Source organism: Cottoperca gobio, chromosome 5 (genome assembly GCF_900634415.1).
Source record: "Cottoperca gobio chromosome 5, fCotGob3.1, whole genome shotgun sequence".
Classification (NCBI taxonomy): Eukaryota; Metazoa; Chordata; class Actinopteri; order Perciformes; family Bovichtidae; genus Cottoperca; species Cottoperca gobio.
In genome coordinates, this window is record NC_041359.1 from 4502730 (window position 1) to 4517154 (window position 14425).

At 40.3% G+C, this 14425-nt stretch overlaps 2 protein-coding genes across 3 annotated transcripts; one reads left to right on the forward strand and one right to left on the reverse strand.

Annotated features, from left to right (window-relative positions):
• The first annotated feature begins 58 nt into the window (after positions 1–58).
• rpn2 (ribophorin II) lies at positions 59–9019 on the forward strand. Of its 2 annotated transcripts, XM_029432494.1 has the most exons (18): positions 59–186; positions 522–712; positions 841–936; positions 1048–1223; positions 1325–1400; positions 1519–1653; positions 2170–2346; positions 2435–2553; positions 2858–2963; positions 3238–3329; positions 3429–3543; positions 4376–4570; positions 4688–4774; positions 4879–4974; positions 5400–5475; positions 6489–6618; positions 7248–7344; positions 8339–9019. In XM_029432494.1, the coding sequence occupies exons 1-17, from the start codon at positions 174–176 to the stop codon at positions 7297–7299; spliced, it is 1932 nt and encodes a 643-aa protein (XP_029288354.1). In that variant the 5' UTR covers positions 59–173; the 3' UTR covers positions 7300–7344; positions 8339–9019. The 2 variants fall into 2 exon arrangements, with proteins under 2 accessions (XP_029288354.1, XP_029288356.1); XM_029432496.1 differs by lacking the exon at positions 7248–7344.
• A 348-nt stretch (positions 9020–9367) lies between these two features.
• Positions 9368–12989, reverse strand: ghrh (growth hormone releasing hormone). The gene is made up of 6 exons (XM_029432224.1): positions 12822–12989; positions 12505–12595; positions 11253–11357; positions 10183–10287; positions 9982–10107; positions 9368–9906 (listed from the first exon to the last, which is right to left on the reverse strand). Exons 2-6 carry the CDS (start codon positions 12579–12581, stop codon positions 9894–9896), a joined length of 426 nt encoding a protein of 141 aa, XP_029288084.1. The 5' UTR covers positions 12582–12595; positions 12822–12989; the 3' UTR covers positions 9368–9893.
• Positions 12990–14425: the final 1436 nt, after the last annotated feature.

A 14425-nucleotide genomic window follows, 5' to 3' on the forward strand; every position in this document is an offset into this window, starting at 1 on the left:
GTACTAATGAAACTTCCTAGTTAAATAGGCTGCGTTTATTCGACGTGTACTTACTTTGGCTTTTATTTTGAAAGTTCAAATGTACAGCCGGATATCATACCTGTAGTGACAGCTCACTCTGAGACACCGGAAGCGTTCGACGGTTTTGGTGACGCTGCATTAGACTGCAAGACATGGACCGGTCTAGTAAGTAAATTAATTCATACATAGTGTAGATAATGTTAAATATATATGTTCTAAGAGGTTGATTACGTGTTTAATGCTATTGTGGAATCGCCAGTTTTCAAATTGTTGAAGTATGTGCACACGGTACGTGCAGTGTGTTGCTTCCTACTGACGATAGCTAGCTCGCCTAGCTTAACCTGCAATGTACTAGCGAGCGTTATCCCAATGAATGAATACGCATCGTTACAGGAGATAGTAACTTATAAAAATATACAGTTTCCTCTCCTCGCTGATAACCAAATAATACACCGTTCGAGCAGCCAGACGGTTAACTTGTTTCCTCTGTGTGTCTGCAGGGCTGTTCGGGTTGTTCCTCCTCAGTTTGGCTCTTTCTGGAGCTCAGGCGCTCACACCGGCGCACTACCTTTCCCTGTCCGATGTGGCCCGGCTACAGAACCTCCTGAGCCAACAATTCACCGATCTGGACTCTGCATACTACTCGGTAGTTGGTCTGACCAAGCTAGGAGCATCTGTTCCTGATCACGAGGTAAGAAATCACTCCATCAAAACTCGTAAAATAAACAATTAGTCATAATTCAATTATCACGATACTATATAATATATGAGATGTTGATCCTCAATGTTCTTTGGCTTAAAATGTGTTGTCGTTTGTAGGGAGTCTGCCAGTTTCTCAAATCCCAGCTGGATCCCACTAGTGTTGACTCACTCTTCTTTGCTGCTGAAACCAGTCAAGCCATTTCAGGATGTGAGGTATGTTTGCCCTCGCCTTCTTATCTGTCCTACTTTTTTGGGAGTCGTAACATGTGTAATTGGCCTGGACATGGATCAACTGTTTATATGAGATTTCTGTTCACTTCACAGATCCCTGTGTCCAATGAAACCCGTGACCTCCTTCTGGCAGCAGTTAGTGAAGATTCAACCATGACTCAGATTCACAGAGCTGTGAGCGCACTCAGCTCTCTGGGGCTTCCTCTGGCTTCCAAGGAAGTTGTAGGTGCCTTGACGGGTCGCATCAACAAGGAGGACAATGTTATGGCGTAAGTTGAGTGTAGCATCATCCTGTGTCATTCTTGCATTGCTCATAAGCATATGATCTGAGCAATTTAATTTACAACAAATGTTTGTTGTCGCCGGACAGTATCACTTCAGCTCTGCAAACAGCAGCTCGCCTGTCCCAGCAGACAGAACTTGGAGGAATACTGGAGGAAATTGAGGTGAGCTCTTTATTGACACCAGGCGGTCCTGTGTCACTCTGTTTCGACATGGCACAAGAGATTAAAAATAAAAAACAGAATTAGGTTTTAACAAATGTTTTGCTTTTCTTCCTCCCAGGATCTGACGGCTCGTTTGGATGATCTTGGTGGCATCTACCTCCAGTTCGAAGAGGGACTTGAGGCAACTGCCATGTTTGTGACCGCTGCTTATTCCCTGTCAGATCATGTAGACATGGAGCCCCCTCTGAAGGAGGTATGATTTTGTGTCAGGTGTTTGCTTATTCTCTGCATAGCCCTGTCACAATAACTTCTTTTGTTGGACCATATATTATTCCAGAAATGATTGCAATAAGCAATATTATTGTCATTTTAAGACTATTTTATACCACTGATAAATGATAATATAATGCAAGAACACCCTAGCACTTCACTTTTCATTCTTAAGAAAATAAAAGACATTGGAATTGAAACGTAAATAAAATAAAACCACACAACCAAAAACAACAAATGAGTATGGAGAGTCATTCATTCATTAAAGAGCAATCCAGTTTCTCAACGGTAAGTTCAAAGTACCATCATATTATCATAAGTTAGATTTGCACTGTTTTTGAAACAAAGTCAACATACTGGCTTGTTCACATATAAGTTAATGGCCTAAAAATGACCGAGGTCATGTCCATATATCGCACGATAAGTCAATAATGTAGTTATCGCGACAAGCCTGCATGGGCTTCTCTCTGAAGCTGATGAAGATGTGTTCTCTCCACAGGACCAGGTCATCCAGCTGGTGAACTCTATCTTCAGCAAGAAATCTTGGGACTCTCTGGCTGAGGCCTTTAGTGTGGCAAGTGCTGCCGCCGCTCTCTCCAGCAACCGCTTCCATGTGCCGGTCATCGTCAGTGCTCAGGGCCCAGCCTCAGTGTCTCACAGCCAGCCAACCCTGCAGGTACAGAAGTTGGATCTTAACCGAGCTACAGTCCTCGGTGTGGTTTTAATCTGCTCATAGTGACGCTGATTTTCTGTCTGATTCACAGCTCCTTGTTACTGATGTCATGTCTCAATCTCTGGCCTCAGCCAATGTGCTGGTGGAATCTGCGTACGCTGTGGCCTCCAAGAGCATCATTCTCAGCCAAGCACCTTTCACACTCAACGAGTACGTATCATCACAGGGATAAGTGTTAGCTTTATAATATTTTCCCAGATTTCCCTCTAATTGGAAATGATCGGCACACAATCTTGCATTACCTCATGGTTCAAACCACAAAACGTTTGAAGAATAATAATGCAAATAATAACTTTAATAAATGTTCAGATTATGATGAGCTAAGCACATTCAGTTTCTTTACTAGATGTATCCGTCAGTCCATTAGCAGGTGTTCTGTAGGCATTTCTTCACAAGTACATACTGCCTGGTTTTGGTAGAACATACACTGTATTATTCTTTCCCTTATTTTCAGTGGCGTCTTTGAACTGAACTTCATGTCCAACCAGCCAGCCAGTGGATATTACCAGTTTACCGTTGCAGTGACCGGAGATAGCCGGCTTGTTGGCAATCATGTTGAGGTGAGGCGGCGGGCAGAATTGGAAACATCATATTTAACACTAGTGGAATGGATTATACCATTCTTATGCACAGTCAAACCTTTTTAAAGTGTTTTTGCTTTGGTGGAGAAAGTGATGCAAATGAAAATGTTCTTTTGTTGAGTCAGAAGTTGTGTCTGCAGCCTGTCTGTCAATCTGAATATAAATGTAGTCATTCTTTGTTTAGGGATTAGTATGCTGCTCTCATGCCTTTTATTTGATGCAACTTTGAATTTGTGACTCTGTCCCCCTGTAGCTGAAAGTGAAGGTGTCCACTGAGGTGTCTGTCACTAACATGGACCTCTCTGTGGTGGATAAGGACCAGAGCATCGGAACAAAGACCACCAGGTTAGGAAACAAGTTTGAGAAGTGAAGCCCTAATTTTCGCTGACCCTAAGGGGCATGACCATAGAATACTAAATGCTTTTCTTTTTTAAAATGACTCAGGGTGGACTATCCTACCAAAGGCAAGAGCTCCTTCATAGCAGACAGCCACCAAAACTTTGCGATGTCCTTCCAGCTGATGGATGTCAACACTGGAGTGGAGCTCACCCCTCACCAGGTAGGTAATCGGGATGGGACATGCACACACGTTAGCACAAACCACTGGCACGACCATACAATTATTGTATCAATCATGAGAACCGCCAACCGCTCCACCAGAAAGGAAAAATGTAACTCTGTCTTTTTCGAGATTAAAGTAAAGCAAAAACTAAATATGTTCTCAGACCAAATGTGTTATTAACCACAGAGCCAAAATTGAATGATTAAAAAGAATATAGAGTTTATAAAATACAAGTTTCAATATCATGAAACCATGCCTAATCGCAAGGGACGTCTGAATACATACTATGTGTGCGGTAAATCCTTAAATACTAACCCTCACTGCTGTACTCTATCTGCAGAATGTCAACGCACATGAGCTCGTGAGACTCCCGTAGGCCCCGCCGGCTAACTTGAATTGGGCTAAAATAATTTAATCGTACAGATCTGGCTTATTCCCTCGGGATGAATAAAGTATCTATCTAAAGTCTGACGGTGAAACGAGTCATTTCATGGGAGTTGAGACTCAAAACAATTTATCCACCGTGTTACAGCTGCAACAATGCCCCCCCCCCCAAAAAAAATGACAGATACACAGAGAGGGCCGGACGAGTGTGGTTTTAGTGTTAGAGGAGGGGTTATGTTGAGGATGGTGCCAGTGCAGCATGTTTTCAGGCCCGCCCAAAAAGTCCTGAACACAAAGATGGTGTAAACGAATGTTTAACTCCACAGTTGGATATTATATAGTTAAGATGCTTTTCACATGTTTTCAGCAATTATGTTCGTTTTAGAAGGAAATCTCTGATTGTACTCAACCCAGACTTTGAGGCCCATTTATTTTCTCGTCACAGACTTTTGTCCGGCTGCAAAATCAGAAAACTGGCCAAGAGGTTGTGTTTGTCGCTGAGCCCGACAGCAAGAATCTGTACAAGTTCGAGTTGGACATAGCAGAGCGGAAATCCGAGTTTGACTCCATGTCCGGCACCTATTCCCTCCACCTCATCGTCGGGGATGCTACCTTGGAGAATCCCATCCTGTGGAACGTGGTGAGTGTCTGTTCAGACTGTGGTGGTAATGAGGACTATGAAGTGCTCAGCCAGTGAGAAGTTAATATTGAGCTATAAAGTTGAATTGTGATTTCTTTTCTTTCTTTTTTTTGAAAGGCGGATGTTGTTCTGAAGTTTGTGGACGAGGAGGCCCCATTGGCCATTCAGCCCAAAACTCTTTACGTGCCCAAACCAGTGATCCAGGTAACACTCGAGCACTCCTTGTTTATGTCGGCATCACCGCCTGATGATGGAGAATCGAGCAGCACGCAGTCCAGCCGTGTAAAATGTCCTCTTGTCTCCTGCAGCACTTATTCAGGGAACCAGAGAAGAAGCCTCCCACGGTGGTTTCTAACACCTTCACTGCACTCATCCTGTCTCCCTTGCTGCTTCTGCTCCTGCTGGTATTATTTCAAACTCAAATGTTTTGCTCTGTTTTTATTTTTGCCATTCATGTTAAATGTAGAGAGATTTGCATATTGAAATAATTGAGAAGTAATTTGTCACATTTAAGGGCCCGCTGAAAAAACAAAACAACGAACCAATCCATTAATAATTAAAAGCTTATTCAGCGTTATTGTTTGCATGTGTTCTAGTTTCCTTCCCTAGAATAGCTCGTCACTCCGAAGCCTTCATGAGCAGTGAACGAGGCTCCGATACTGCACCAACATAATGCTTGTTTTAATTTCAAATCACAAGAGCTATGGTGTTTGCAGCGATGAGTAATAGTTATTGTGTGTTAGGTGGTGAACAATTTGTCAGCCCTTTTGTTTGCTGCTCTTGCAGGGGAGGAAAATCTCATTGTTTTATATTCCCCCTCTTTCTGTAGTGGTTGAAGCTCGGAGCCAACATCTCCAACTTCAGCTTCACTCCCAGCACCGTCCTGTTCCACGTAGGACACGCAGGTCAGTCCCAGTCTTTGTCATGTTTGTCTCACATCTGATTGCTTTACAGCCTCTTTGTCTACTATTCATCTGAAGTTGTTCAAGATAAGAGAATTGCAGTAGTGACTGTGGGTGACACACCGCATTATCATAATGAATTTCACCGATGCATTATTCATAACAATTCCACACATAAAATCTTGACCCACAACACCTTTAAAACACCAAGGGCATCAGTCACATGTGTGCACGTCACATCCACATTTCCAGAGAATTGGCGCATCGAGATAAACAGTTGATGCCACTAATGATGATGTAATTAGAAGGACGGTGGGCGCACTTCAGACGGTGGAAAACGTGATGGAATGAGGGCATCTTTCCGTTTGTTTCTCGTATTAATTGGAGGCCGGTTGCAGTCTCCTCATCGCTCCACAGATCGGATGTCTCTCCAGTGGAGCAGAAGCTTGTGTGACGTTTAAGTCGCATGCTTCGTGTACATCATGATGTCACGAAGTCTGGTTCCATTGGACTTTGTCACATTTAGTTTGTATTGATGCACCTCAGCGAAGCAAACAAGTCTTTTGCAATATTTGGACTCCCTGTGCTTCCATTCTGGTTTGAACAAATTGAAATTGCCCACAGAACCGGCGGTTGGAAACACACTTACAGTTGTTATACAGCAACTCCTTAAAACGAAGAAAAAACTGATTTTAAAAAAAGCTTCACCAAACAGTGTGAGTTTGTGTACGTGGAATACTCTAATGCTGAAACGCTGGTTATGTTTCTGACCCTGAGCTGGTGGCACTAGTGTTAGATGAATATGCCACACGGCTTGTTTTAAAGCATTTTTCTGAGTTATTTCAATCAGGGTTATTTATTTGGCCTACATCTCAAATGGGGATATCTTTTTAAAAACACTATATGAAAACTTAGTACTTTATTTAATAAAAAGGTATCCCGGTGTGTTTAAAATTGCGTGGCGGCCATTTTGTGTGGATGTTAATGTTCCAGCCCACTCTGTTGTTTAATTTCAGGCATACTGGGCCTGATGTACGTCTACTGGACTCACCTCAACATGTTCCAGACTCTGAAGTACCTGGCGATTATCGGCAGTATAACCTTCCTCGCCGGGAACCGCATGCTGGCCCAGAAAGCAGTGAAGAGGTACATCTCCTGATTGTGCCTGCCACAAATGGTCCTGAGAGTGTCATTAGTCCCTGAGAGAAAGCGTAGCCCCTTTCAGAAGACGAGGACTCCTTTGCTTGGGGGCCTCTTGGTAGTTCTTAGCCTTAAACCCGAGGAAAAGGCCTGGTCCTTATCGTAGCTCCTCAGTTGGTCCCCAGAGGCTGATAGCAATGCCAGGCTCTCTGGCAGAAGGAGAGCTCGTGCCTTCTTGGACCAAGAGAGAAGTGTGGCAGCAAGATCTGCTCGAGTGGGCAATTTTCTCTCTCTCTCGATAGATGGATAGATAGATAGATATATAGATATAGATATAGATATAGATATAGATGGATAGATAGATAGATATATAGATATAGATATAGATATATCTATCTATCTCTCGCTCTCTAGACTTCACTCTGTAATTGGTCACTTTTACTTCTTGCTCTTACGACAGCCCACGAAACCCTTTTAAGCAAGTAGAATTTTAAATGAACAATTTTACAAATGTCATTTTCTTTCAACCGAGGACTTTAATTTTTTGACCTTCTTTCCGGCTAGTCTGTCTCCTTGCAGCTGTGTCTTTTTAACCCCTTTATCCACACCTCGCTGTCTCTGTACTCCTTTTTCAGGATTGCCGCCGAGCAAAGTAGTAGGTTGGCAAAGTATAGGAGCCTACGATAAAGCCCCCATTTGTAACAAATGAGTCGGTCGTGCTTCAAAGCTGAAGTAAGGGCATCCTCCACAGAACGCATCCTCAGTGCATTTCCATACTGGCTGGCAGCGTGCATGGCTGTGTGGTGCTCGATCATTCTAACTCCGAGTGTTCACGTGTACTTGCCGCCCTCCCCCCCTGGTTTGCCTCTCACTCATCCCACCATGATCATGACAAACCATAGCCATACCAGCACTTTGGTAATCCCTCCATTGTGGACTAACACCCATGGTTCTGGTTGTGGCATTACATTTGAGTGACATGTTTTGTGTTTGCATTTCCCGATCTTAAGACATTTATCATGAGAATTTCTCCATGTTCTTGCCCAAATACGTTGTTTGTTGTGCATTAAAATGCATGTATTGCCTCTACATGACCTGTTAAAGATCAGGAATTAAAGGAATATTTCACCATTTGTATATCAATGACCCATCCTGTGTTCTCAGCACATTGAAGGCTGCGTTTAATGACAGCAAAACTATCAAAACATCAGTTTACAAACTCTTACAACCGGTGCAGTACAATGCAAGTCTCATTGATCCAGTCGTGCGCTCACTACTTTCCAAATACAAAAGTTTTCACTATTGAAAACACTTCTGCGTCAACAGTAGCTGCTCGGACAAGCATGAGACGTGTTTATGCGTGAATGTTTTAAAATTAAGGTTTTAGTAAAAATACATGCGTTTGGGAGATGGTGAGCACACGGCAGGACAAAATCATTCTGGATTATTCTGCACACGGTGTGAGAGTTTGTAAAGCGATGATGTGAATAGTTTTGCTGTCGTTAGCCCCGATTTTAAGAAATGAAGACTTGTCCCTGTTTTTGAATGGTTCACTGTGGAGGCAGGAAAAACAAAGTTTCCTTCAAGAATTCAAGTTAAGTGAGTCATTGATGTACAAATGATCAGTTTGTGGGTGAAATATTCCTTAAAATAAATCCACAAAGGATTTAATTTCATCATGTTTGTAATAACTAATGTCTGCTTTCTTTCTTTTTCTCTTCCACAGAATTGAAAACAAATAAAGAGCGAGAAAATTAAAAGAAGACACTGACGGAGCTCATTTTTAGTTTCAAAGGAGTAATTCAACGATTCATCAAATCAGACTTTAAAACATGGCGTGGCAGTTCAAGAACCCAATCCACAGTTTAAACATGCAGTTTGTCTCTTGCCAAATGGAAGAAATCGAGAAATCCCAGCGTCTCTGAGGACAAACGCTCCCCGACAGATTCTCTTACTGAGGGCTGTAAAGCTACTGATCATTGCACTTCACCTTCCTGTGAGATTAGTTTTTCTTATTGTCCAACATGCCAGTGTTTCATAAGTGAGCTGAGCTTTTTATTTGTGGTTTCTTGATGGATTTCTGGGTTGATATGTGTTTTGTCTTTTTTTTTTTTTTTTGTACATTCCTCTTTTATTTTGCTCAATGCCCGTTCACCTCGTCATAAGAAACTGTAAGTCAACTTGTTTCCACTGATTAAAGAAACCAAACATTGGCAGTAGCACTGATCCGTTGAACATAACTAACTATGCCACTGTGTTTGCCTGTTTGGTGCATCAGGAGCAGCGGTAGTCCCCCATTTGAAACGGGGTTAGTGTCCCCAGAAAAACTGTTAATAATGAAATATGGGCAATCTGAGAAAGTGATGTTTTTGTAATGAAGAAGAGGAAATAAAGAATTTGAGGTGAATCCTAGTGTCTTTCTTTCTTTCTTTCTTTCTTTCTTTCTTTCTTTAGTAGAGGGAAAACATTTCCCAATTCTTTCCAAGATGGAGCAGCTGGATTAATTTAAGTAACTCTAGATCGCATTGAAAGAGTGAAATAAAAGAAGCTGTGAACTCAGCAGGATCTGTTACGATCTAAATGTTTCAGATTCTTTCACATTCATTTAAAAAAATATCTTTTTGCATCCCTCAAAGTGTCCTCGCTGAGCGACTGGAGGCTCGGCGACATCATATACGCTTTAGTAACGAGAGAATATCACAATTTAATTCACATTAGTATAAAGTCTCGAAGTACGCCAGTAAAGTACAAATACCTCAGTTGTATTTGTCACACATTGTACTTTACACCACTACCCAGTTGATTACTTACATTAATTAAATTATTTTATATGATACACATTTTCTGAAAAAATGCAAATGAGAAATGATCTAATGATTGAAGAGAAATCTACATGAAGAAATGGACACGTTGGGAAATGAAACACCTGAAAGTGTCTTCTGGATCTTTCCACTAGTCCGAAACAAGACACAAATCTCAAAATAGACCAGCGCTTTAAAAACCAATACTTCTGCTTGTGTCTCTCCTTGAACACACTTTACATCCTCAAGCTTTTGTAAAAGCAAGAGTGCACAACTTAAAGTTCCTCAGTGCCATCATGTAATGTAATGAACTGGGCTGCAGGTTTTCTTCACAACTTTAATGGGAATAAAAAAAAATGACAATACCATTTTCCTCTGTAAAGAACAGGTTGGAGGAAGTTTAAGAAAACAAGCAGTGGTGGTTATGAAAAGGGAAGTTGTCGAGGAGGGGCAGCCTTTAATCTGTCCGATCCACCAATCTCAACTGAGCAGTCTGTGAGGAGGAAAGACTCGGGTTAGTGAAGGACTAACACGCCATTGTGCCTTCATGTGAGTAATATTTATGTACCTGGGTCTCATCATATTCCCGTGCACTCCTCTGTATCTGTGGTTGCTCTGGATGGATGTGAGATCTTCTTTAAAGGTCCCTTCATAGATATCAGACTGACGTTTCACGTAGCTCTCACTTTTATCTCTGTGGGGAAAAAACACTTTGTATTTCTGTTGGCAAGCGGAAAAACATTTTGGATGTTGCTCTCGTGCTACCCACCCCAGCCGTTTGCCCATGATTGTCTGAAGGAACTTCCTGGCAGAGATTTGTCCCAGGACTTTCCTGTAGCTGTTTGTAAAGATGGCATCAGCGTGGCGTCCTGAGCTGAAGTCACAAAGAGTACCAGTTACATCACGTCACTTATTACACAAAAGAGTTCTTGAAAGGCTTTCAGGAAAAAAAAAAAGTCAATTGCAGTGCAATGAAGCAGCAACCATAAGACAACACAGAGTGTCTGTGTCCTATTGTCCCGCTTAAAGGAGCAGTTCACCTACAGAAGAAGCACTTTTCTTCACCAGCTATGCAGATACTTTGGGTTTGATTTGCCCACATTTCAGTGGTGCAAAGTAAGTAAATGCCTTTACTCAAGTACTGTACTTAAATACCATTGTGAGGTACTTGTTCTTTTCTTGAGTATTTCTGTTTTATGCTACTTTATAATTCTACTCCACCACATTTTGGCACTTTTCACTCCACTACATGAATTTGACATGATTTGCTTTACAGATTGAATTTGAATACAAACTATAAATCCACTAATAAAGTATATTTAATCTACGGTATATAAAGTCATTAAAATGAGTTTCACCTTTACCAGCTGCAATATTAAAATGATGAACACATGGCTGCATCACGATTGTAATCGTGTAATATAATGTCCTACGCATTATTCTGAAATGCATCATTTTGCATAATGGATACCTTTATGTTTTCTACTTTTGATGCTAATACTTTTTCACTTTTACTCAAGTAAAGTTCTGAATGCAGGACGTTTACTTGTAACAGTATTTCTACACCGTGGTATTACTATGAAGTCTGTACATGAGCCAGAGTAACTGGTACACTATTTCTGAAAGGACATGCTGATGTTTTTAAATTGAAGAAAAGTCACTTCTGTGAATCCATTCATCTCTATTGTGTTGGGTGGAGGCAGACATCTCAAAAGATATATCTGCATTGGTAGATTCCACTAAAGGTAAGTGAGAGGAATATGTTTTTTGTAATTTAGGTAAAACAAACCTTTAAGTGTTATTTAAGATCAGCCACTCTTATTATATAAACAAACTGACCGTGACTCTGCTCGCTCCCCGGGAGGATCCGTGTCCTCCTCCAGCTGCTCTGCTGGATTCCTAATAGAAGATGTCATCAGGATGGATGTATCCCTCTGGCCGAACCTGAGAAATATCCTCATTAACTAAATGAATGTAGAACATTGTATTCAAATCCTGATACGTAAATGTTTTCACGGTTTTGATGGCAAAGATGGATTTTAGACCAAGAAAAATATCCTCAATCTTACGGCAAAACGCTCCAGCTCTTGTAAAATGATTTATTCTGCGGCTCCGTCACAGGATGCTGTGATTAAGGTGCCGTGTGAATGTAACATGGTGACTAATGCGGACATCTTGACCCTTTTTAGCATAACAAGTGCAGAGGGCACAGCTATGACATGCAGAGTGGACGGTTTAGAGCATCATATGCGTCGTGCATAGATATGGCCATTCAATTCTTTCAGCCCTGACACAATGATCAAGGCAACCCTGTCAACATCAGTTGTTATGTTGTGTATATTGTTGCAAATGTTCATTTTCTCTATCAAATGCTTTTAAAACAGCATTGTCCAAGATAACAAAACATGGTGTTGCCCTACTTCTTTTCCATTTAAACAAACATAATGTTAAAGACACAAGAAGGCTCTCTTGAAAAAAATCTAATTAAAAAAGAAAGTAAAAATAAATAAATAAAATAGTTAAATAATAAATAATACAAATAAAATAAAATGAAGAAATTAAAACAATAAAAATTATAATAAAAGAACTAAGAAAACATTGTAATTATAGTCAAATCAAGCCAAATCACAATAAAGGTTATCTCATGAAACTATTACTAATGGTATTATAATACTAATAATAGTAATAATATTAACAATAACATCAATAATAATAATAATAACATAATTACTTGTATAACTCCATCAACCAAATGTTCCTGCCTACACATCAAATAAAATAAAACATAAGACCTCTAACCAGCCTCACAAGATGTTTTACATGTTATCAGCTGTTGTCTGAAGCTTAGCAACCTCTCATGATACAGAGGAGAGTATTTATCAAAAAGATCTTATATTCAGAGTAAAAAGTAAAGTAAAGTAAAAATAAATAAAAAGAGTAACGACTTTTCAATATTTCTCATGCCATCGATGGGCATCTCCAAATCTGAACAGCTTAGTTGACCCGTCATACAATGTTTAAATAACACTAAACACTAAAACACAAACACTCAGTAAAGGAAAATAATTTGAGTAAATGTGTCAGGACTTACCTAATGGATGGGTAGAGCGGGGAGCCTGATAAAGACATGACCAGGCAACACAACAGCAGCAGTGCAGCTTTCTCCATCCTCACAGCTAGTCCTGGAGAAGAATGGACAGGCAGAATAAATGACAGGAGTAGAAATTACATTAGAAAAAACGCTGAAACCACAGTTTGCCTCTTCCAGCATCATCACTCTGCAGGAGGCACTGAAGTTGCAGCAGGCAGAGATGTATGATGGAAAACATTAACATTTCATCTAAAATGTTGGGAAATGATCCAAGCACGGACATTACATGTAAAGTAAACACATTACATTTAATTTACCTTATTTGTGTCAATTCTGAGCGTCCCTGCAGTTCCAATTTATTTGGTGCCCTCCGCTCTCATCATCTCTCACTGCCAGGAAAGGCTGGACAAAAGAAAGACAGGAACATCCCTGTATCCGGTCAGTTTATACTGAACCTGTTTATCCCACTCACTCCCACATCACATATGGTCACTCCATATAACTCTCTCTCTCTCTCTCTCTCTCTCTCTCTCTCTCTCTTCTCTCTCTCTCTCTCTCTCTCTCTCTCTCTCTCTCTCTCTCTCTCTCTCTCTCTCTCTCTCTCTCTCTCTCCCTCTTTTCTTCCTTCTCAAATTCAAGTTTGCTTTATTGCCATGACCATAATCTAATACTGAAATGCCAAGACGTGTTGTACAAGGTTTGTAATATAAGTAGCATATAATAATCAAAATGTAGAGGAAGAAATAACAACACATATGTTTAACATTACTATGTGGACTATAGTGAAAGAAAAACAAATGGTTGTAAACAAATGATTCAAAACAAATAAAAACAAAAGAATATACTTTATATGACAAAGTGAGATATGGTTAAAATATGTGTAGAAAATTAAACGTAATGGTAATCTTGACAGCCATTACATGAGCTTATACATGTATTATTCAAATTGTTGTATAGTGTCTACGACTATGGCCTTCTCAAGGAAATATAAATACATCTATATACCAGAAAAAGAAAAACAGAAACACTTTTTAAAGTGTATTGGACATAATTAAACAACATATTGCTGCCTCATAAAGAATACATTTTTAATAAACAGCTCTCTGATATATTTTTAAATAGATGACATGTTTCATTAACTATTATTTAGGTATGATAGCATACCTATGGAGAGTGTTTCTGGTGAATAGACATTAGTACATTGTGTCACTGGGATCATTTCTATGGGGAGAAGTTTTTATTTTGATGCAACCCCACTTTTCCCTCCCCCCACCTCTCAACCTTGGCCCCGAGTTTGGAGAAAGAGCAAGCTCAACTAGTGGCAGAGGCAGCTCGCAGAGGCACTTCCGGTGGCAAGCTCAGTTGCCACTGATTGCTGTGGCAGCTGCCGCTGTTTTGGCACAGACTTTGTAATGATCTGTGTAGGTGACGCTAATAAGACCAGGGACGTTGTGCTGACAACACCGGAAGTCAACATGTGTAATTTCTGATTTACAAGTGGTTTTCTTTATGCAAATATAATAGATGTTGTTTATTGTCGTCCCAGGTACTTTGTTAGTGAAAACTAATTACTATGTGTTTGTTATAATCATGATGATTAACCAGATGTATTATGATTTCACTGTTCTTATTAGCGTCAGCTACAGACTTGTCGTGGCCGCTAACGCTGTTTGGGCTCTAACACACACAAAGACCGTTGTATACATGTTGCCATGACAACACCGGAAGTCAAAATGTGAGAGTTTTAATTGTGAAGTAGTTTTTTTTTATGCAATTATAATGCATCTTATTTACTGTTATGTATGGTACTATGTTTCCTTTATTATATTCATGATAATAAACGAGATGTATTATAATTGCATAAAGAAAATTGACTTTTGACAATCAGCGTCGCAGTGTTGTCACGGCAACGTGCCTACAC